Source organism: Homarus americanus, unplaced genomic scaffold, assembly GCF_018991925.1.
Source record: "Homarus americanus isolate GMGI-L3 unplaced genomic scaffold, GMGI_Hamer_2.0 scaffold37032, whole genome shotgun sequence".
In the NCBI taxonomy this organism is placed as follows: domain Eukaryota; kingdom Metazoa; phylum Arthropoda; class Malacostraca; order Decapoda; family Nephropidae; genus Homarus; species Homarus americanus.
Genome location: NW_024731852.1, coordinates 10,865,884 through 10,890,951, shown reverse-complemented (window position 1 = coordinate 10,890,951; position 25,068 = coordinate 10,865,884). Strand labels below are relative to the sequence as shown.

General features: G+C 36.1%; 1 protein-coding gene across 1 annotated transcript in view; it reads right to left on the bottom strand.

The window, feature by feature from the left end:
* Nucleotides 1–2,403: 2,403 nt before the first annotated feature.
* The window catches only part of LOC121867881 (tetraspanin-15-like), a 60,449-nt gene continuing 37,784 nt past the window's right edge, over nucleotides 2,404–25,068 (bottom strand). Inside the window, exons 4-10 of the mRNA XM_042368005.1 lie at nucleotides 19,944–20,046; nucleotides 19,061–19,288; nucleotides 18,725–18,913; nucleotides 16,910–17,083; nucleotides 11,137–11,277; nucleotides 8,103–8,210; nucleotides 2,404–6,683 (exon numbers count right to left, since the gene is read on the bottom strand). Of these exons, the coding sequence (XP_042223939.1) occupies nucleotides 6,618–6,683; nucleotides 8,103–8,210; nucleotides 11,137–11,277; nucleotides 16,910–17,083; nucleotides 18,725–18,913; nucleotides 19,061–19,288; nucleotides 19,944–20,046 (1,009 nt within the window). The 3' untranslated portion in view covers nucleotides 2,404–6,617. The remainder of the gene's footprint in view (nucleotides 6,684–8,102; nucleotides 8,211–11,136; nucleotides 11,278–16,909; nucleotides 17,084–18,724; nucleotides 18,914–19,060; nucleotides 19,289–19,943; nucleotides 20,047–25,068) is intronic.

Below are 25,068 nucleotides of genomic sequence, written 5' to 3'. Positions count from 1 at the left end.
AGCACTTGTTTTACCCACACCTTGCACAAGTCTGACAAAACTTGTAAACACTGATCATCTGGTGAGCTCCGAGTGTGCCCGCGTCTGCTTCCGAGACCAGTATATCAACAATTAATATGTCAATTATGGTTATTTGTCCAATATACAGGTGTACCAGCAGTGTTCAAATGCCAAGCAGAGAGCACATCAAATATTACAGATTTCCCAGAGATAAGAAAACTTGCGATAAATGGCCGCAAGCGCACTGAAAAACAAGCACCAAATTTGCCTGGTTTTTTTCTCCACTTCAAAGAAAGTGATTACAGACTTGAGTACAACGTAAAGAAAGTGCAGTTAAAAGCTTCACCAAGAAAAAGTAATCCTCTGTATCCATGGGCTGTACAGTCTCACCCAAAAGTTCATCAACTCTCCCAGCCAGCTATTGCTGCACTGCCGACTTCAGATGTTTGAAACTCTCAGTACCAATAGCTGGCAGGAAGAGTTAACGAAATTTAGGGTGACACTGTACCAACCCTACAACTTCCAATGGCAAAATCAGATGCAGGTGTGTGTTGAATTATCAATGTTCAAGCATTCTAGTCCTTGCTATATAAACCCAGGAAATGTCATGTCCGATTCGTACTAGTTCCTTTGGTATTGGAAACGAGTTGTGTGTCCCATCTCTTAATTGGTCACTAGCCAAGAAATTGTTTGAAGAGTTCATATTTTTTTGTATCTCCTTAATTCTGTAATGTCTGTCGATATCCAGGTACAGGTGTACAGTATCTACAGGAAGGCGAGACCTTTATCTTGCTATATATGGCCCCCCAAAAAACTTGGAACGTATTTAATAATACAAGTATTGAAAAAATTAAGGTTAAGTACAGCTGTACGTAAGTTCAGGTGTCAACACCGTGGTTGTTTCAAATGTGAGAGATTTCTTGTGTTTTTTGTTTTAATTCTGCAATGTCAGGTCATCCAAAAGACCACGAGACATTGTTCTTGCCATATCTGACAAAAGAAAACAACAATATTGCCCAAAATATTAGAAAAACCAGAGTTACATTGGAGAGGGTTGTTGGAGTAACCTGGGTGGATGGTGGTGGTGGTGTGAATGAAACCGCTTATTAAGTGTCAGATGTATGTAAAAGTTTTAAATAAAACCATGCATAATACCCTGAATCAATTTTATTGTTTCCACAAATTTCTATTATTGATTTCCATGACATTATAAGGTATAAATATCCAAATATTTTAAAACATAATTGCAGCATTTCCCTGCAGGGTGAGAGACCTTGAAGGAGTTAAGCCAAAGAAAGATTTTTATCATTGTGGCTGTATTTATGATTATAAGGTGATCATTATTATCCACGAGCATTACCGTAATACTGTTGGCTTCTGGTTCTTCAAGGTAACTCAAAAGCTGCTGCTAACTGTACAGAGGTTAATAAGGTGCAAAATAGATTTCACAAGTGCGATTGTGCAAAGGTTCAAAATACTTCTATATTTTTTCCTTCAATCCAGATAAAGATTATTGCTGTCACATCATCCCAAGCACTGGTTAATATAGGAAGGGCCATTCCCATTACAAATGCAGATGTACAAAAGAGGAGAGCACAGTGCCAATTTACAGTGTGCTGATTTATGCAAAACAGCATTACCTTTACCTCTACTACCTGTACCTAATAAAAAAAAAATATATTTGTTATATCTTCATTCATCCTTTCAGATGGATGATGAACAGCTTTCTTAAAAGAGCTCTTCAAATCTCATTGTTGTAATGTAGCTGGACAGGAAATGCTGATCAGCACAACCTCACATCAACCATCAAAATAGACAAGTGTAGTTATAACACCATCACTTGCTTTACTACATCAACAAAGAAAGAGGAATATTATATATATATATATATATATATATATATATATATATATTATATATATATATATATATATATATATATATATATATATATATAATATATATATTATATATATATATATATATATATATATATATATATATATATATATATATATATATATATATATATATATATATATATATATAATATATATATATATATATATATATATATATATATATATATATATATATATATATATATATATATATATATATATATATATATATATATATATATATATATATATATATATATATATATATATATATATATATATATATATTATATATATATATATATATATATATATATATATATATATATATATATATATATATATATATATATATATATATATATATATATATATATATATCTGTTCTCCTTCCTCTCTCTTATCAAGATCTAACTAAAAATATATATTTTGATATCTACATAAGCTCAGGACAACAGCTTTATACAAGAATTGCAATCACAAAATGTAGACATGAGCAGATGATCCTAGCTATACCCTTACCAAATGAATGAGACACACTTTCAAACTAAAAATACTAACAGCAATTACTCATTAAGGCCCAAAAGCTGTCTGTGGTGGGAGACGTACATTGCCCATGTTATTGACAGAACCACAGCATTAAGTTGCGGAAGTTGTCCTCTGGTTGGCATGACAACAACAGTCCAGGTGCTCTGACTAAGTGAAGCAATGATCCATCTGAATATTACAGGGGAGCAGCTATATCAAGGTACAGGAGGCTGCTCCACAGGGTCAAATCAGAGTTGGTTTAGGTTAAGATGTAGAAATTTAGGAAACTTTTAGTGAATAAATGATATGAGAAAGTTGGGGAGAGAGATAGAGAGAGAAGTTGGGTTCAGATATAGAGTAAAGAATAGACTGATGTAGTTATGGGATTAATTGAGAAAGGATGAAGTAAATTTTCTAAGAGCAGAAATGCAGAAGACGAGGAGAGGGTGGAGGAAAGGAGAAAGACAAGGAGTAGTTAACTTGGGTAAAATTCGGGGTACTTTTGTGAAAACACACCAAGACTGGCACACACTTCTAAACCATTTAAATATTTTGTAAAAGCCTTCCACCAACCAGAAGAGAATATCATGTGAATAACTTTAAAATATTTCACTGATTATGCCTTGACTATATTACAAGCACAAAGTGTTGGTACAGTATATTATTCCCATGAGTAAATTTCCACAATTATGTGCATAATGATGTTTCACAAGTTTGACCAGTCTGGTAGCTCTTCAACAGGAACTTAGCAACCACTCAAACACCATCACCACAGGTACACCACAGTCACACGTGAATGCGAAGGAAATGTGACATGATCAGCCATTTTATGAGCCATTTATTTGGTTAACTGGGGTAATTATTTAATACATTGTCAAGTAAATATTATACACTTCGGGTATATATTCCATAAAGACCAAAATGATTGATCATGTTACAAACAAAGATAAAAAAATATGGCATTGATAGGGCATGTACCCAACAACTATTTCTCCAGAAGATACAAAAATTAACTATGCAGCTGAGCTATTAGCCATGATGAAGTTTTACAAAAAATTCAAACTATGATATGACTTACAAAAGATGTGCTCCTTGTCTTTGTTATAACAAGGAAAAGAAGTTTTTGTGCCATTTATAACAAACAGGACATAGCCCAGAGCCAAACAAAAGCCAGTCTCTCTTTTGTGTACATTTGGCACATCTTATATTAAACTCTCATTTCCAGCCATCCTGTAGGTAAATATCAAAATACTGCTACTCTGCCAATATGAAAGCTTTATACATTTGTAAACAAGAATAACTTGTCTGCCACTATTGGAGCATTAGGAAGCCACAACTTCACAGCTCACTAAACAGTCACCTGCCTTCAATCCTGCCCACACTATGCTGCTCTCTGATCTGACACACTCATTAAATCTTTATATATTTACCTTAAATATTAAGGCTTTCCATCAAGCATATAAGCCACAAAATATAAACCTCACCACATACTTCATCCACCTCAAATTTCACATCTCCAATACGGAAAAGGTTCTTAGTCCCAGTTTGATTGGTTGCTTCCACAAGGATTACGTGACGCAATACAAGTTAGCCAACTTCCAAAAGGAGTCTGTTTAATTCTGTTCTTATTATGATGCAAGTTGTTTTCACTACAAACAACTATCATCAGCTTGTGATGTTGGTAGAACTTCCCAGCAGCTCCTCAATGCTAACACCAATGTAAAGCATAACAGCAGCAACTACCAACCGGAAGTGGAGGGATAGAGGCATGAAAGCTGACCCAACAATACTTTACCTTCTTCTGTAAATTACTACTGTATATGTATCCTCTAAACCTATATCAATACTTGTGTCTCCTTTTAAAACTCATTAATTTAAGGCAGTGTTTTCTCTTGGGAATGATGAAACTAAACATGAGGTTATAACAAATTAAAATTACATACAGTCACAAAAATTTGGGGATACATTCATTTTTGTTGTTGTATTTCTAAAAACAAAAAGGTCAAACTACACACAAGAACCACAAAACATTGCTGGGTTAGTTTTCCTAAATTTGCCACTTAGTGTTTCACTGTTCTCTATAAAGCTCTTAAATATTACTCATTGAGATTCAACATTTCCATTGTAAATATCGTATAATCATAATACAGTATCTGAAACCCCGATTAAAAATATAAATCTTGAAGTCAACGATGCAATTGACAGCTGTCATCGTATCAACAACCATCACTGTATTATCATTGTTCCAATAATTAAGTATCTATCAATTTTGTTTTGTACAATATTTGTTAAAAGCATTAATTTTGTTAGTAGCAATTATTAAATTATCTATAAAGATTTCTGTTAACAGTGATTAATGAAACAATGTGGTCATCATCAGTTTAAATTTACTGTAATGATTCTCTCTCTGTCTCAGTGAAAACTTGTGTGATTAATAAGTATCAACTGTATTTGCACTTAATAATCAGTTACCCCAAATACTGTATAAATAACAAATGTACTAATATTAAAAATAATTATAATTACACAAATAATCAGTTATAAATGACAAGTGCATTAGTAATAACTACATCAATAGCAGGTACAGTACAGTACTTACATCAGTAAGCATTATACCATAATATTATAATCATTATATCAGTAATACTGTAACTGCATTTTATATTTTATTGACTGCAACTTTAAAAATACAGTAATCATTGATTCAATAATAGGTGCAGTGACAATCATTACTCCTTTAAGATACAATGTATTTTATGCATCAACAATTCTTATAAGTTTAATCCCTTTTTGTTGACAATTTGTGGAAACAAAATACTGTAAGCTAAAACACTACCTCTCCAATACAGTAAAAAACATATACCAAAGTAATAAAAAAAATAACAGTAAAACATGAGAGCTTTATGAATGAGACAATTATAGAAATGAAAATTCCTCCAACTAAAATTATACAGTACAAGGATTCGTCAAATGCAATAAGAAAAAGATTATATATTCAAATATAAAGATCAGAAATTAAGCATTCTGAATTGCTTGTATTTATAGGATGTATAAAGATCTAGAAATGATACATTCTGAACTACCTTCACAATACTCAGAGAAACATATCTGATATAGAAAAAAAAAATCACTGCAATCTCTAGTACATGTGTGTGTGCCTTCGTTAAGCAATAGTACTGAAACTGAACTTGAGACTTAATTATTACTCATCTTTTCAAAGAACTGCTGCAGCACAAGAAGAAAGTTTTCAATATAAAACTGTGCATGTGTAGGGTTAACACCAAATATTCTGACTTGTAGATCAGTTATTAAAAAAAAATGTACTTTTCTTCAAATTAACAATTCCTTAAAACTTCAGATCTACAAGTCATGATAGTTGATCTTGTAGTAAACTCAGCCCACTGATGGTAGAACTGCTTGAAGAATGACAATTACACTTGAAACTACAGATGGAACTTGAAGTATATTCAGTGACTTAAAAGCCTTCAGAATTATAACCTTAGTATTGGTATTGAGCATTTTGCCTTCCCTCTGAAGAAATACTGCACTTCTAAAATTATATGCATCTTATAGGGTGTAAATTTGTTATTTCAATTGTTTACTTTATTTTCTTCCATCTGCAGTCTCAAATTAATTATATTTCCTTGTCCAAGCACTTCATAGTTTTGTGTACAGAAGGCTATGAAGCAATTCATACATTTTCCACAATGTTTCCTGTGCCATCCAGAAACTTGCCAAATTAAGGCCAGCCACCTGCCAGAGTGACGGACACATCACTGGTGGATGACTGGCCCAAGAGTTACTGAGTCTACAATGATAGGCACCATGATCACTCATAGTCAAACAACTCTTACCATGATGTTCAATATCATATAGCTAAACTGTATTGAAATTGCTGTTTAATTATACCTAGGATGTTGCATATCTTCAAAGAGATCAGAATTATGGTACTTATTAATTATTTATGTTCCATTTGTTACTTTTCTAATTAACCCCAACCCAGTAATGGTGATACACTGCTCACACAAACAAGTACAAAAAAATCTCATCTTATGAGCTCCTTAAAACACTGAAGCTTGGTCTCCTAAGCATAAGTGAATGATGAACACTAAACGAGAGCCAAATGTCCGAGCAAGTTCATATAGGATGAGATTTTACCAGTGTATGGGGAAAGGCTCCCACTTGGAGTTACACTGTTTCAAACTGTCGCCTGAGTGACTTGGCCAGGCAGCACGCAAATGCAACTCCAATCAGCTGAAATAAAAAAATAAATAAGATTAGTTACCCTGTCCTTTAAGTCAGTGGACTCCAAACCCTTTATGTAAGTTGGTCAAATGTTTTATGACAGCAACATTTCAAAATGGGAAAGCAGGAATTTATATCAATATACAGTAGTGGGTCCTTGTTATTTATATGGTATGGTTTCCTATTAAAAGTCAATATGTACAATGATTATATGAATAATGAAGGAATTATTCCAATACAAATCAAAATAATAAGGGAAGTGGTCATTTCCTAGCCAGTCAAGTTCTGTTACACTTGTTGTGTAATCTTAAAAAACAAAAACACGCACACAAAAAAGCACATATCAATCACATGAAAACTGTACAATAATAAATAAAACACATTCTAAACTTATTAAATACAGTATTTACTATACACTAATATTTTTGCTTGTGTCAACACAAGGCTTGTTGGCACCCACAGATATCCTTCTCCCACTCTGTTGTTGACTGCATTCTGTGTTAAAGTGTTGTTTTTACCTCAAGTTTTGTTTTTAATTCAACATTTTCTCATTAACCTTAGTGTAAGAACCTTAAATATGGCATTAATGTTTCATTTCTTAAAGAAGCATTAAATTTTTTTAATACTGTACAGTATATGTATATGTGAATAATCAGGGTTTACTGTACTCTTTAATGGTAATTAATATATAAGTTGGTATCAGATATTGTTATTATATAAGATTGTGTGTACAACGTGTATTGTACAGTATGTAAACAGTGTAAGAGTATCATATGAAAACAGTGTACGTATAAGAATAGTATACAAACAGTGTACGTGTATCATATGCAAACAGTGCAAGTGTATCGTATGTATAAAGCACAAGTGTATAGTACCAAATGTAAATGGTGAAGTAAATGACTGGATTTAATGGACTGCCAGCATTAACAGACATCCCTTCTCCCCTACTGTAGCTCGAATTTTTTGTGGTAAAATTTGCTAGTATACGTATAATTGAATACAGTATACACATGTATAGTGATTGTACATCACTAAAATCATAAAACACTTGTGAAATTTAATGTTATGAAAGAAAATCCTAATCAGAAGTATGTATTTTCCTTTGATGAAAATGAAGATTTTAATTTTTTTTTATTTCACTACAGTACTATTATTATAAAATTAAATTTGATCATGTTTGAAAATACTCTGCCTCTTTTTAAAGTTGACAGTATAGTACTGTATTTCATATTCTGAATTTATCCATCCAAATTACAAGACAAATGCAGGTGTGGCTCCCACCTTTCTGCAACTGTCTTATGCTTTGTAAACAGAGAGAAGGAAAGACAGATGACAAAGAAAAACCAAAGTTTGCAAAGCATTTTAAACACAATCTGAGTTTTATGGTAAAATATGTTGAAAATATTTATATACAAATGATAAAAGTACCTGAACAAATCCAATGCCTATGGCCACACCTCCCAGGATGGTCACATTCTCTTTCACATCTCCCTTCAGCTTGTCAAAGCAGCCTTCCTTGTGAATCTCTTTATCAACCTGAAAAAATATACACATTTTACATACAGTATACCCTTGTACAGTACTGTAATGTACCCTCATATTCTATTCCATAAAAAGGTAAGAAAAAGTTTTTCCATTCTACTTAGCTGTTACTTTTCCTCTGGTTCCATATTCATGAGGCTTTTTTACTGGCTTACCAGTCAACAGGTGGAGTATGGTGGCTATGGCACATTTAAATGCAATAATTCTGAAAATGGTTCATGAGTATTGGCCTGTAGGTACTGTACTTAAATTACTGGCAGCATTGTCACATAAATAAGTGTCATTTGATCTTTTGCTGCTAAGAACCCTGGGGGTAACTTTTTCCTCTTATGGAAATGCAAGTTTGTCCATCAACCATCACCATAGTCTTAAACTTCTCAGGAAAATTTGCAATAGCACCACATTCAGAATTGTCAACCTCACCTGTCAATCTAACTTAAACTCATCAAGCCAACCCTTACTTGCTAAAAGGCGATCATCAGTTAAAGATTCACCATGTTTTTGTTTTAGATGCTCACACAGCCTCAGCACTTGTTCATAAATGAAGAAATAGTTTAGTATTACAGTACAGTATTTACACTTTATCTTGCTCTTCAACTAACCTTTTTTCCAACTTTTCTAATGCTTGTTCCTCAATCTTGTAATCAATTTGGCTGAAAATGCATTAGACTGTTTAAAAATACTACAAATATGTCTGCACTTTTCTTTGAAGTATATATATATGGCCCATTCACATGCTATATCCCTTCAAACACTGCAGCTGCTTTCATTCTCGAGACTTCTCAAAACAGATAACTCCAACTTTGTTTCTAACATCAACATCACCTTAGGCTTCCTCTTAATTGTTTTTTAATTGTTGAGAAAATTGAAGGATGCTTTGGAGAACCATTAATTATCAATGGCAAAATGGTGAAATCAAGTCCTTGAGTAATGCAGAACACACATCTTCACACAAGATGTGACAGATGCCATAACTACTTCAATCCTGAGCAGTAGTTTCAGGTTTATAAAGAATTCATTCATCCTAACTTGAGTTCTGTTCTCAAATCTGAGGTGGTTCTTCCTCTGTCCAACTGTTAGATTTCATCTTATTAACTCTCCTCCTTTAGTCTATAAACTCTCTTCCCTTTTTTTTGCCGCAATGTTGCTTCACACTCTTCTTTTTTACAGGTACAGTCCCCTTCACTAGTGCATTTACACTCCAGGTTGTAGATTCCATGAAGCTCCTCGGCATCACCATAGACAACAAACTAAATTGGAAACCACACGTCAGGGAAGTTGTCAAATCCTCCAGTTTCCGTCTCCACCTCCTCCGCCGACTCAAGTCCCTCGGAGTTCCTGCACCCGAGCTCCTCAGTGTTTACACAACATTCATACTTCCCAAGCTCACCTATGCCTCCCCTACCTGGTCTTCCTCCCTAAATACCACACAATGTAAACACCTAGAAAAAGTGCAAAAGAGGGCATGCAAGATTATTCTCTCCCCTTCCTACTCCACATATCAAGAAGCACTCAACACACTGACCCTTTCGACTCTCACTGACCATCACCACGACCTCATCTGCAAATTTGGTAAGAAGCTTCTACACCATCCTCGACACGCCCTACTACCACCTGAGATCCCTAGCCCGAGAATTGCTGTTCGACACCACAACGATCCAGCCCACAAGTGCACGAACTGATCGCTATAAGAACAGCCCAGTCCCAACCATTGTAAAAATTATCAATAACTTGTAATAAACCAGTGTATTCACTCCCAGTAAATACTACTTCTTGCACTGTCACTATGTTGAAATGCCCTGTAGTTTGAGCTTTTCCCCATCTAGTTATTATATATCTTATATGTATCACTTATGTTACTTGTATATTATTTGTAATTCGAAACCCATTCCCCAAATATGTAACTGTATATTTTCAGCCTTCTGGTTGCCAAGCTCTTTCAATAAACCGTTAATTATTATTATTATTATTATTATTATTATTATTATCATTATTATTATCATATAAACATTCACAATTAATTATCTTTGAGGTATTTGTTTTAATATTGTTTTACTTTGATTCTATAATATGTTTACTATTGCGAGTTTCTTTATCGAATGTAAACAAACACAGAGCAGCCACACTGCCCAAAACCTGACGAGCCCCTGTTAAAGCACTAGTAAAGGGGACTGGACTTTAACGTGCAATGTTCGGTGGCTTTGGTACCCTGTGTACCCCTGGCAAGGCAGTGGGCTCATAACACTCGTCTTGCCCACGGTGCCCACCATTTTTATGTGGATGTTGTGCACACTAAAATAATTCGTTCATGATATTGAAAAGTTTATTTAGCCAAAAAACTACAGATACAGCGTGAATAATAATAATAATATTGACATAGCTGATCCAATTGAGTGTCTGAGCTCTCTTAGTAGCACCTGATAATATACTATACATTTATCTCAAGTGCATCCTTCTTTCCTTATACAGCCAAACTGTGGAACGCTCTTCCTTCTTGTGTGTTTTATCCTCTTACAATCTGTCTCACTTCAAAAAAATGGTTTTCCAACATATTCGTGGTGTAGATTAACATAGTCTTTTTCTCCTCTGATTTTTTTTTTACTCCTATTATTTTGCCCCCCCCCCAGGCTCCCTTTGTGGTTCGATGACCTGTGCCCGGGTGGGCTATTCCCCATAAAAACAAAACAAAAAACATGTGTTCTGGTGGTGTCCTTACTGTGTGTGGCATACGAGATGTTCCCAGGATATAATACATGTAGGTAAGATTAAAGGTGTGATATGCAGGTGTATACAGATGAATTTGGTCCTTGTGACATTGATATAAATGAAGAATCATTTAAAAATGCGAGAAGCTCAATCACTATAGCTGTAAGAAAGACACCAAATCATACACACTAAAATTTACACTTCAGGAACTTACTTCCTGAGGAGATTTGTTGAACATGTCCTGTCCACATAGGTGAGTGTTTACTCTGCAGCAATCATCAGGAACTCCAGCATACTCTACACCAAAGTTTGTAAGCTCCCAGTCCTTGTAGCCATCGGTACCACAACAAGCATGCTGAAACACACAAACACGGATTAAATAAATAAACAAACTTGATTTTAAAATTTAGGAAAATAAATTATATATCCCTTAAATGTGTTAACAGATAAACATCCACCATCAGAAAGTGATGTGAGAAATTAAATGTAAAATTACACTAAAACATCAAAATCGAATAACTAAAAAAATTCTATCTTTTGATTAAGGGTAAGTGAATGGTCCTGTGTTACATGAGCCAGCTTGACCATGACGTTTTCTACATTGGTGTTCTTCGACCTTGTCTAACGTCATGCACCCCTAAGCCAGGGTGTGAGAAACTGAAGTACCCTAATGGATAATTGGCACAAATTTGTTCGTTTAACTCGCATTTGTGCTTTATTCCCAACATTCAGACAATTCACACTTTCACCCAGTATGAAACCTATCAGTTTCTCTTCCCACATGGTATATTTAACACATAAGAAATATTTTAAAATCCACCAATATGTATACGATATTGTTTAACCCCTCTCCCAATATGCATAAAAATAGAATGCAGGGAACATGAAATTTCCACTGATAATGGCTGCCATTTGAGGGTCAATTCACATCATTACAACAAAAATATACACTACTGTTCAGCCAATGGGTGATGCACACATTTCATAATGCAATGTCCAGTACAATGGTCCCTCGGTTAACGAACACAATTCGTTCCACAGAGTCGTTCGTGAACCGAATCCATTGTTTCGGTGGGATATTGGGTAATTGGTTCCAGCTCACAGAAAAGTACATACAAAGAAAAAAAAATGCAATAAAGTAGGTACACTTACTTTGAGGTGTGTATGTAGAAGGTTCCTGGTTGATGATAATGATGATGGGAATGAGAAGTGGGGTTGGAGGAAAAGGGAGAAGAGAAGGAAGTGGGGATGGAGGAGAAATCACCTTTCAGGGACCCATGCTTGTTGCAGTGATTTCACCAATAAAATTTTAAGTTCACTAGGTGTAATTCGAGATTATTTTACTGAAATCAGCACTGCACTGTGCTATATATTATCAGTATGTTAACTAAATTTTAAAATTACTAATAATTTTAATATAAAAAATGCAAAAATATTAAAGAGCACAACTTTCTTGATATTTACTCCACTGGAAGCGAATGTAAACATAGAACAGATTACTGAATTGGCAGACTAGCCCATCAACTGATGCTCACAACAAAACATGTTTTTTGTAAGGATTTCGTTAATTGAAGTTTTGTTCGTTAACCGAATTGAAGATCCTTATGGGAGGTAATTTGTTAACTGAAATTTCGTTAATCGAACCGTTCATTAACCGAGGGACCACTGTACACTGAATTGAATTGACGGGTAAGGAAAATTTTTCTCGGAAGTTCCAAAAATTGCCCATTACATCATCTCTCGAACCTGGAAAATAATCCCTCATCCCCGGAAGTTTTCCGAGTAATGGAAAAATTTTCTCGGAATTTCCAGAAAATGTGCCCAATTTTCATCTCTCAACCCCAGAAAAAAAAAATCCCCCATTCCTTAAATTTTCGGGGTATTGGGAAAATTTTCCGGAAAATGTGCCCCTTGGTAAATCGTTCCGAAAGTCGGAAAATTCCGGCTTTGGGAACGATTTACGGAGAAAATTTCAATTCCAGCTATTGGAGGGTTCCAGGTTTGAGGGATTCCGGCTAACAGAGATATTACTGTACAGTAAGTCCTCGTATAGCATCGCCCCGTTTAACATTGTTTCGGTACAACGTCGCTACTCTTTAGATACCAATAATTCATTTAACGTCCCGATAACTCAATTTAACGTGTTTTTGCGTCGTCACGGACTACATTTTACGGCACACCACCCTCTCTCATCTTGCCGCGCTACGCTCTCGGCGCACTACAGTACTTCTCATTCGCAGAACGTCACAGCATCCCCAAGTGATGCCAGTCTTTATTAGGCTTCCACAGCGTTGGTGTGTGTTTAAGTGTTTTTGCTATTAATACTGTACTGTAACCATTCGAAATAGCATCCAAGCGCCCATCAAGTGCTACTGATGCCATTGTTGTGAAGAGGCAACATAAGACCATTACCCTTGCTACGAAAATGGAGAAGGAATGCCAGTCAGAGCGGGAGGAGGAGGCAGCCAGCGAATCTCAGGGAATCACCACCCACCACTCCCGCCCTTCTCCTCCTCCGCTTCCTCCCTCCTCTTCCTCTGCTCCCTCCGTCCGCCTCCTCCACTTCACTACCCACCACACACTTGCTCCACCACCTCTGCCCATCGGTGAGTACCAATATTGTACAAAATGATTTAGTTTTATATATAGTGTATACTTTTTTCTACAAAAATGCCATTGAATTTCTGTATATGTAATGTATTTCATGGGGCAAAGGGGGGCTCAGGAACATAACTCCCATATTTTATCTATTTCTTATGGGGAAAATTGTTTTGTATAACGTTGCATTTTCAGGAACGTAACCGCAACGTTAAGCGAGGACTTACTGTACTAACATTATCCACTTATACACCACTATACTTTAAGGTATAGTAATAATATAAACTTACTTAATAATTCACCTCAAGAGAATACCAACTTATACATGTCTCCATTAGGTGAATAGTAATTTAAGCTTATGGCAATGGGAAATCCCTCAATTAACAAACGTTCCAATTAATGAAATTTCGGTTAACGAATTAGCTCCCATAAGGATTTTCAATTCCATTAACGAACAAAACTTCGATTAATAAAAGCCTTACGAGAAACACGCTTTGTTGTGCGCATCAGCTGATCGGCTAGTCCGCCAATACAGTACAGTCATTGGTTCTATGTTTACATTCGTTTCCATTGGAGTAAATATCAAGAAAGTTGTGCTCTTGAATATTTTTGCATTTTTTATAATAAAATTATTGGTCATTCTAATTTAGTTAACATATTGATAATATATACAGTACAGGGAACAGTTTTTGTGTGCCAATCAGCTGATCGAATCACCCACCAACGCTTCTCAGTTTAACTTTGTTTACAATGGAGCGAACATCCAGTTTGTTGGTCTCTTGAACATTTTTTAATTTTTACATTAAAATTATTGGTCATTCTGAAATTTAGTTCACATATTGATAATATACAGTGCAGGAATTATTATGAAACATGAAGAAGGCATTAGAACCAATGCACTCTGTAAAGAATATGGCATGTCATCATCAACTGCCTCTACAATCAGCTGTTTGATATGTAAACAAAGCTGCCGGGAATACAACATACACCTCAAATTAAGTTAAAATATAGTATTCTATTGTTTTTTATTTATTATTATACAGTATACTGTACAGTACAATACTGTACTGTATTTAGTTTATATTTAATGTTTTGTTAATTCTATTACCAGTATAGAGTACTTTGTATGTACTTTTTCTGTGAGTTGGAATCAATTACCCAATATCTCATTGAAATAATAGATTCAGTTAACGAAATTTTCGGTTAACGAACGACTCTGTGGAACCAATTGTGTTCGTTAACCGAGGGACCACTGTACTGTACTACGGTAATCTAAATTTACAGCTAGAGGAGACCAACTACAATATACATCAAGAGATACTAACTTATATTTTCAGCAAGAGGAGAATAAAGTGAATTCACAGTAATGGGCCTTACCTAGGGGCAGATCCAGGATTTTAAGAGAGGGTGGGGGATTTGAGTTTTAGATGAATGGAAATAAATTCACAGGAACAAAGTCGCAAGTTTGGATAGAAAAAATGTCATATTTCATTTAAATACCATTAACAATTAAATTAATGAAACCAAAAGTATTTTTAAGGGAGTTGTTAACCCTTAGACCCCGGGTGACGTTCCAGAAAGTCCGCCTATTTTCCCTTTTTTTTTTTTTTTCCTCGATTTATCCCAGCATGGGGGTTACTGCCAGCAGCACCCTAACCCGGGGCTTAAAGGTTAATTCATTCTAGATGACTCCCAGAGATTGACAATACAATATAGCATTGCATTATAGGCACATATAAATCACATTTTATTAGATACCTTAAACAACAAAGTAATGAAACATAGTTTGTCATCATACTACCATCAGAGTATTTCACACATTTCCACCACAATTTGGTTTTGCAGATTTTTTAACAATGCTTATTACTATACTGTCAATAATTTCCAAGGAAGTAAGCATAAATAATATGTACAGTTATAACCTGACACTAGGTACACTATACACAGGCCCTCTGTGATTTCCACATTATAATGGTTGAACTTGAGTTGGCCAGCCAGGCCTAGCCACCAGTTGTTGTTAACTGATTTGCCAATGACATCGTAATTCTCACACACAGGAATTGTCAAAGGTATCGGCTTGCTGAGGTGAGATAGGGGCCCAGGTTTTATACTGCAGGTAGTTCTGCTATAACGCGATAATTGTGTTCTTGTAAAATATCGTGTTATAGAAAATCGCGTTAGGTGCAGATTACTCGAAATCGAAAAAATTTAGTAGTTAGCCTAACACAAAGGATAGCACAGTCTAAATAAATGTTACATTCATATCTAATAATGAAATCATACAGTAAATTTAACACTTTACCTTGAAAAAATATGAATGTAACTTGATGGGGGAGAAGGGTGATTTTGAGGTTGATAACATCGAGCTTCTCTTCAAGTGTTATATCCTTTCTTTTACGATAATCACCGGGAATTCTATCATCAGAACGCTTTTTGGAGATATTCTTCTTTACCATATTCACAGTTAATACCACAAAATTGGAGAAATAGTAAGCCAAAATCGCGTTATAGCAAACAAGCGTTCGCGTTATACAAATATTGTTCCGAATTCATAAATCGCGTTAGAGCAAATTCGCGTTATCAAAACACGCGTTATAGCAGAACTCACTGTATATATACATAACCTTACACCTAACTCATGGTCATGATTTTTTTTTTTTCGGGATTAGACAACCTGTCCTCCCAATGACCTCACCCAACTTACCTCACTCCATTTAAGCTTGTTTGCATTTTCTTTTGCCATTTTAAACATTTGGTAATTAAATTCAGTGCATTCCTTCATTGAGATTGATTGAAATATTAACTTTAAAAAAAATGGATTTTACCATTTACCTTCCAGAGAAAGAAAGACTATCTTGATAAAAAAAATAAATACAAAATTGTGGATGGTCAGATATACTGCACAGGCAAAATAAAAAATCTTGTATAATAACCCTGAAATACATTAATTATATATGATTTTGCTGATGTCTAATTCCTTTGTGTGGGGGAATCTTCATCAGCGCCAGCACCTGTGATCACCTACTCTAACTTCCAAGCCACTCCCCATATTATTTACTGTCTGTGGCAGTAACCCTGTGGCTGTAAGTTTGGTGGTTCCTTTGAAATTTTAAGAATTTGACACCAACTGACTAGAGGCTTAATGCAAGGATAAATTACCTGCACTTGACATCGCTGACTAATCCATGTATACCGATAAAAAAAGGACCAATTGCATGTTATTCCACTAGCCAGGAATGTCTACAAGTTGATAGGGGGCATGTTGGTTTTGACATAAGTTGACACTTGACCTGAACTGGCACCACGCCATGGCCAGGTAAGTCTTGAGAGAAAAGGGGGGTTCGAGAGAGCCACCCGCACCACCACCCCGAATCCGCCACTGGTCTTACCTCATGTTGAATGACATTCCATGTCTTGAAGATGCCAGGGTACTCATCTGAGTAGTTACGCATAGTGATGAGCATGTTTTGATGCAGGAAGGTCTCTACATCTGAGCGTAGGATGTAAGAAGCAATGCCCACGCCCAACTGCATGACGAAAATGATGCACAGCAGCACAGCAAACTGGAAATAACATACAGTAAATACTAGTACAGTACATAATGTTCAGCAACACAGCAAACTAAATAAATTGAAATTCTCAATGAGTTGAATTTGTCATAAAATAAACTACAAGTATACAGTGCTGTAAAATTTACAGCAATGTACTGTACAATACATCAAATGACATTCTACTGTTGCAACAAATCCCACTACATTCTGACAAAAGCCATATTTGTTTTCAGTAATAAGATTTCACAGCAGGGAAAACTGAGCTGTGTTTTCCACCAATTTTTAGACAAACAACTACAGTATTGTACAGGACTAGTGGTGAGATTTTTTATTGAAGGCTGTTCTGTACAAGCCATGCCACTCTTAAGTACTGTACCTTTTGCGGTATTTAAAAATAAAATAAAATAAATAAATTATAAATAAAAGATAATTTCAAACCATAATATTATACTGTACATAGTGATATACAGAGGTGCACGTATTATGGAAAAGCTATCTACAAATAAAATGATGTAAGAACTGTAATAGAATCTTAAGGCACATGGACCATCTGTACAACATTCGCTTTACTCACCACCTCCTGCCTGCTTCGTATAACAGTTACTCTACAGGTAGTAGAGTAAAAATGCACCTTTGGAACAATGGAAATACAGGTACAGACCCTAGAAACCAGATCTCAGAAAACCGGACATTTTCTACCCTGTATCAGGCTACAATATTTTCTATTTAACCCAGGATGAGCAAATTATGTGGAAAATTTACTTGTCCCAGGCAAATGACTTATGAAATTTTCTTGCTCGGTTATTTTTCTTGCTTGCCATGACAATTTTGGGGTGAAATTTGCTTTTTTTTTCTTTAATGGAAAAAGTTAAATGAACATTTTAAAATACAGTACTGTATTAAAATACATTGTGTTTATCAACTCACTGATCACTAGGGCCCATCAAATATTCTTGCTTCTTTATCATGTTGATGTTTTCACTTCAATTTATAACACAACTTTGCTTACACAGCAATCATTCAGCGGGAGTTTTTACACAGACTTTCAGGTCTGGTCATTGTGTGCATAGACCAACAGAAATAGGAGGGATCAATTCGCTCAGCTGTGACATCACGATATGGTGTCAGGTCAAGCACACGCACACAACCCTCCATCACTTTCCCGTTACCTTGCTGGATGATGGACCTCTTGGTTAAACACGTATGGAAAGGTAAGGAATTCCTCTCAAAATATTTACATGTCTGTCGGGCAAGTACTGGGCACGTGGATTTGAAAAGAAATACAGTACTTTTCCGGCCCCTAGTCCAGGCTCTTGGGCACTGCTAATCTGCACAGCTTGATTTAACCCCTTGTGTAAGGGGTCCCCTCTGTGCTGAATAAAATCCTTTGGCATTAGCCAAATAGAATATTAAAGGTGGCGTCTTTGTAGTGAAGGGGTTAAGAAGTAAAACAAATATTCAACTTAATGTAGTCTACTGATAAGCCTAGGGTGACACAGATGACCTAGGACCCAGGAAACTGGAAAATTCTCAATAATGGTTCAGTCTTAGTCCCAAGGGGCCTGTATTTGAGGGTCTATATCTGTACCATTTACATTATGCTGGAAATAAAGTAATACCCAACAAAAATGTGTTAAAACAATCGAGACTCACCGTAACGACCATACAGTGGTTCTCCTTGACGGCACCACAGCAACCGAAGAATCCCACCACAAAGATGAGGACGCCCACGGCGATGAGGATGGATGAGGCAGACACATAGCTAGACGAGATGAAGTCAAGGTAAGCCCTGTAGTGGGCCTCTATTACTGCCCCCACGATGATCACAGCAAACCCGCTAATCTGTAAACAAAATCCTTTGTTAATTTCAAGCAGTGATGTACTTTATAACATATTAAGAAGAGTTAGACAAGGATGTTTGAAGTATTTTCTCGATATTTTGGTGTCCTGGAATGTCCTGAAGTACATTGGTGTGTCCTGGAATGTCACGAAGTACCTTGGTGTGTCCTGGAATGTCCTGAAGTACATTGGTGTGTCCTGGAATTTCCTAAAGTACCTTGGTGTGTCCTGGAATGTCACGAAGTACATTGGTGTGTCCTGGAATGTCCTGAAGTACATTGGTGTGTCCTGGAATGTCATGAAGTATATTGGTGTGTCCTGGAATTTCCTAAAGTACATTGGTGTGTCCTGGAATGTCCTAAAGTACCTTGGTGTGTCCTGGAATGTCACGAAGTACATTGGTGTGTCCTGGAATGTCCTGAAGTACATTGGTGTGTCCTGGAATGTCCTTTATTAAAACTGGGATATGTTATAATAAATGGGTGATCAAATGTGTTTAAAAAAAAATCAACATATTTTACAGGCAAATATACTGTACTACAATAATATGTAATATCTTTGTATAATATATATGTAAACTGTAAAATTTTAAATAAAAGCTAAAAAAACATATGTCCTAAAGTACTTTGTTGTGCCCTATAATGTCCTGATGTGACCTGGCATGTCTTGACAAGGCCTAACCTGTTCTGAAGTGTAGTAGCGTGCAGGGGCCTTGAGCATGGTCGGGCTGTCGCTCACGCTCATCACAACACACATAAACCATTATGGAGCGCCTCGTCGACCCTGAAAAGGTCTCTTGAGGCTGGAGGAGCAGTGAGACTCATCATCCCCGGCATTAGAAAATGAAGACTTCTTCTTCCAGGGGTCGCCATACTAATCACCCTCACAATAGACCCAGACAACCTAGTGTTACGATGGTCCTTTGGCACCCAGGCCCTGATCCTGAGGTACCTAGATCCCGATGTACTCAGACCCTGAACCTGAGGTACCTAGACCCTTAGTCATCCAGACCCTAATGCTGAGGCACCCTGACCTTGCGGTACCCGGACCCTAATGTTGAGGCACCCAGACCCTGATCCTGAGGCACACAGGCCCTGATCCCGAGGAGAGCCCTGATATATCCATCCTTGAGACATCTGAGGTACAAGAGCCATTAACAGGTAGTAGGCAGCTACTAAACAGGGAGGTATTACCGCCTGGAAAGATATTGGAAGCATAATGTGTTGTCTAATGGTAGACCCTGCTGCCATATGGCATCATGAAAATTGTGACCAAGTCCCAGGTTGCTGATCTGACTTCTGCCTCATTTACACACAATTGCAGGGTCTCAATTGTTTCTCTTACTATTGACAACACAACATACATATATTGTTTCTCACTTTTGATTTTTTTTTTAATTTTTGCATTTCTTTATGGTTCTTTTATATTATTATTATTATTATTATTATTATTATTATTATTATTATTATCATTACTATTATTACATTTTCGCCCCCCAGGCCCCAATGTGGGTCAGTGACCTATGCCCGGGTGGGCTAATCTCCGGGGAGAGAAGAGGAGAGCGAGATATAAAAAAATAAAAAATAAAAAAATAAAAAAATAAAAAAAGGCATTAAACCTTCACTCGTCTTAGGGATATACGTCGTCGACCCTGGAGATTTCCAGGACAACTTACATTCTTGAAATCAATTCAGCCCTAAAACAATTGAGGTCCCGAGATATTCAGGTCCTTGAAATTCATTCAGGAATAGAGCTAAGAGAACATTATTTACGAGTGTCAACACAATACCTGGGCTAATGTGTGAAGACTTACTGATGGTCTGTACCGACTGTGTTAGTATTTACTGTTTTAAGGGATGATCTCTTTCTCTCTGACCATTGAGACCCAAATATTCCTACAGTATTATCTCAGGAGGACGAGCTGTGACACAACGGAAGGATGTGTCGCCCATTCATCACGGACATGTCTTGCAATCATGCAATGTTATCTGGGTCACACACACACACAGGAGGGCAGACCGGTGATTGGGCGCGGCGCTATGAGGGAATATTATTATAAATTTTAATTCAAATGAAAGTGTCAGTAATATATTTCGTAATTAATTTCTACCGTAATTCTAATGTTTTCTAATTTAAACGGTAATTATCTATAATATATATTTAAAATCACAACTATACTGTATATAATATACTAATTTAAACGCTAAAGTTATGACAAATTTGATAATTCCTTCCACACACAGGTAATGTAATTGTGTGTGTGAGGCAGCGTAAGACGAGGCTGTGTGGTGGACTACTTCAGGAGACAAAACAAACCCAAACATCAAGGAACTTTTTAATCACCTGAAGATTAGTTCCACCGGCTTATATTACCTCAAGACCAACCACGCTAACACTAACCTAACCAACCCTAACTTAATTCATCCCCAAGGCATTGTTAGGGTGTTTAATCATCAGACGAAATGAGCTTGGCGGGGGGAGGGAGCTAATCTTCAGATAATCCAAACTTTTGTCCTGAGAAGTGAAGGAACTGGACACTACCTGGACTGGACTGTCAAGAATTCACCAGTGACTCGTGAAAACCATATATAGGCCTACTTAAGAACGGAATATTCACGAAATTATCCTATTAAATTCGTGGCCCAAATTCTTTAAAGTCCACACCTTAAATTTTTGCTCATCCTGGAGGAGGAGGGGGGGGTGAGACATATCTAAATGACTCACTTAAGCAACAACACAAATTATTCCTCTGAGGTCCGTGTGTTTGATTTTTTGCCTTTTCTCTTCTAACTGGAGAGATATAAGCCGATCTAACGAGCCAGTCCAAACAAAAACACACACAAAAAATGTAAAATAAAATGGCGGCAAAATTGTACCGAGACTGCATGTTAACTAGAAAGCAAGGTCTTACTCTGAATTAGGTGAAACAGAAGAGGTTGGTTGTATTATATAGTCATGTGTTCTGCCTCACTACAATTAAACAGTGAGAATGAATGAATGAATGAATGAATGAACACACACACACACACACACACACACACACACACACACACACACACACCAGTGCCCAAGGTGTTTGAAGTCAAGTGTGTTACCAGTATAAAGTTTGGCAATACAAATTTGACAGTGATATATATATATATATAATATATATATATATATATATATATATATATATATATATATATATATATATATATATATATATATATATATATATATATATATATATATATAAAACAGCTACCTGGATGGTGTTAGACCTGACAAAACAATTTACCTCCGATACAAATTCGCTATTGTTTTCCCCTCTACAAAAGTCCCGCATGACTTTTATTTCTGGTTACAATACAAACAATAAATTCAAATCTATTTTGTCATGTAAATGTCATTTTTCTTTTCCACCAATTAAACGTTTTCATTATTAGAATTACGAAAGAATTTTAATCGCATCCTCAATTTTTTAATAACTTTGGACTGTTGTTTCATTTTCATCCATTTTTTGGTAACTTAAAAATACACATTATGATGATTAATATTTCAACGTCCCTCCCAAGTTCTTAAGCGTGATGACAACAATGATACCTAGCTTAGCCATGGTGTTTTCTTTCATATAAATACATTAAATATTTTGCTTTGGTAGAGTGAGGTAAAGATCATTTAAATATACCATTTTGTGCCTAGGTTTTCAAATGTTTACTCAATTATTTAGTCGTTAGAAGTATAGAGAGAGACTACACAAATTACACACTGTACATTTAACACTACATAAAATTATGGTATAAATCGTTCAAAAGTTTCTGCAATTTTTAATTTATTTTTCTTTAAGTGAATCAGATACATGAATTCTCAAGATCTTTAGTTACGAGGAATATCCATCATACGATCCTTTGAGAATATAAACCCACACGAGATCTTCCTGCCAATAATTTAGTTTTTTTTTTCTCCGCCACCGCCGAGTGTGAGCCAGCGGCCACTTGGGTTAAGTCCAGGACCACCCACACGGTCTTCACCATTCAGTCACCAAAATTCATAAGATCAAATTTAACTGTTATTTTTTCACTTAAAACTGAAATATAAAAATAAGTGGTTAGATATTTGAATGTTTATTTTATTATTTTTTTTTAACACACACACAAAAGGAGTTTAAAGGTCCACAATTGCCCTCCATGTAAAGAAACACCAGGGCAGCAACACTATCAACAAATATCGCCACCAACGACCACTGACCGTATTACTGCTCTTGCATATTACCCACCACATACATTCTCACGTACACATACACACACCTATACACACGTACACATATAATCTAGACCTCCTCCATACACACACACACACCTACACCCTCCCAACACACACACACACACATGCACACACACTTATATTCCGACCATCAGTCCACGTTAATTAGCCCCTAACACACCTTTGGCATAAGATAATGTAATCCCACAAAAGGTCAGCGTGTGAACCTTGACATTCTGGCGTCATGTTTTACCCAGAAATGTTATGTATTTTACAGTACAGTGGCCGGTGTAGCAGAGTATTTCCAGCACTGTACATCGCCCGCACTTCAGTAAAAACCTACACATACACAAACAAACTAACCCACACTTATGTACACACACCCACACGTCTCTCCCATACCCAATATTTTCTAAGGTCAAATTTCCTGAAAAAAATGTTCATATATTTGGTTAAAAGCTTCTTCTCATTCCTTGTTTCCTATTTTTTTTCCTTCCTTCTTCCTAAACCACTTCACTCCACTTGTTACTCCTTAACTCCTGTCATCCTGTTCTGGTATGTAAATTTGGTTATACAGGATATTTCTTTGCCCCCCCCCCCTCCCCCTGAGGAAGATGAACGCCTTACACTCTTAAAAAATAAACTCAGTTGGTCACACTTGAGCTGAGAGAGAGAGAGAGAGTTAAATAATAAACCTAAAACCCTAACCAAGTGTACAATACGGATCTTTAAACCAGTCACAAGATTGAAATTCCAAAGTGGATCTCTTACTAAAAACCTTACGAGCTGCAGAGGGCAAACACGACTTATTGAAAAGAACATTGCTTATTCTTATCAGTGCCATTCCTGAATACTAAGAGTCGCTGGCCTTCAGGATGACGTATGAACTCATCTTAATGCAAAGTTTCACAAGGGTTCACTCGATGGGTTGTGTAAATATATCCTCTTCAACATAATTAGTTCTGTTTTTCACTGGCCTAAGTCCTACAGTGTATACCAGAGTTCACATATCTCTCTCTCTCTCTCTCTCTCTCTCTCTCTCTCTCTCTCTCTAGTGTGTGTGCGGATTACGTCTCATACCCCCGACCTTTCATGTTAGTGGCTGGGCAACCTGAAGCAGATGGTTCACACTATAGTTGTTGGACTCGTCGTAATGTGTATACGGGGTTGTACTGGGTTCTTGTGTGGTGGTGCGCTAGGTGTGTGGTGGTAGGGGTCCGGACAACCCCAGGACAAACCCTTGGACAAAACCCCCTCAAGTAAAGTGCAAAATAGGACAAATAATAATAAGAATATTTTAAAACGTAATTTTTATTCTTTTTATTATATATAGTTTATGAACACTTCTCTGACATGTAAAATATTACATTTATTATATCAAAGACTACAATAAGGAAGGCATTATAAGTATTATACAGTAGCACACATTAACACTTGCATTATAAATTATTGCTCAATGTTTTACAGGAGCACAAAATTATTTACACATTCATAAAAATGAACATTATAAAAGTAACATCATATCGCATCTAGGAAAGATCAAACAAATAAAGAATAATATTGAATATTTCATTAAGTGACAAGGTTCATTTAAAGCTCATTTTACTTCCACCTGAGGCTGTGATCTACGCCATTCATAAATTCATTCACTCATACTGTTAAATATTATGTCAACAAAGACCCATATTCTCCCTCCTCCACTCTCATATTTCCTCACTCACTCACTCACTCTCACTTAATAGATATGTTGTGTTCACTTTCTCTCTCAGTTCACTAATACATTTATTTTATTTGTGTCGTATTTCTCCTCAGGCTCTCAGAGATCCCTGCAGAGTGTAGGACAAATTATCTGCCAGCCAAGAACTCTCTTCCCCACCCCCCCTCTGCATCTCCTCCCCTTCTCCGTCTCATTT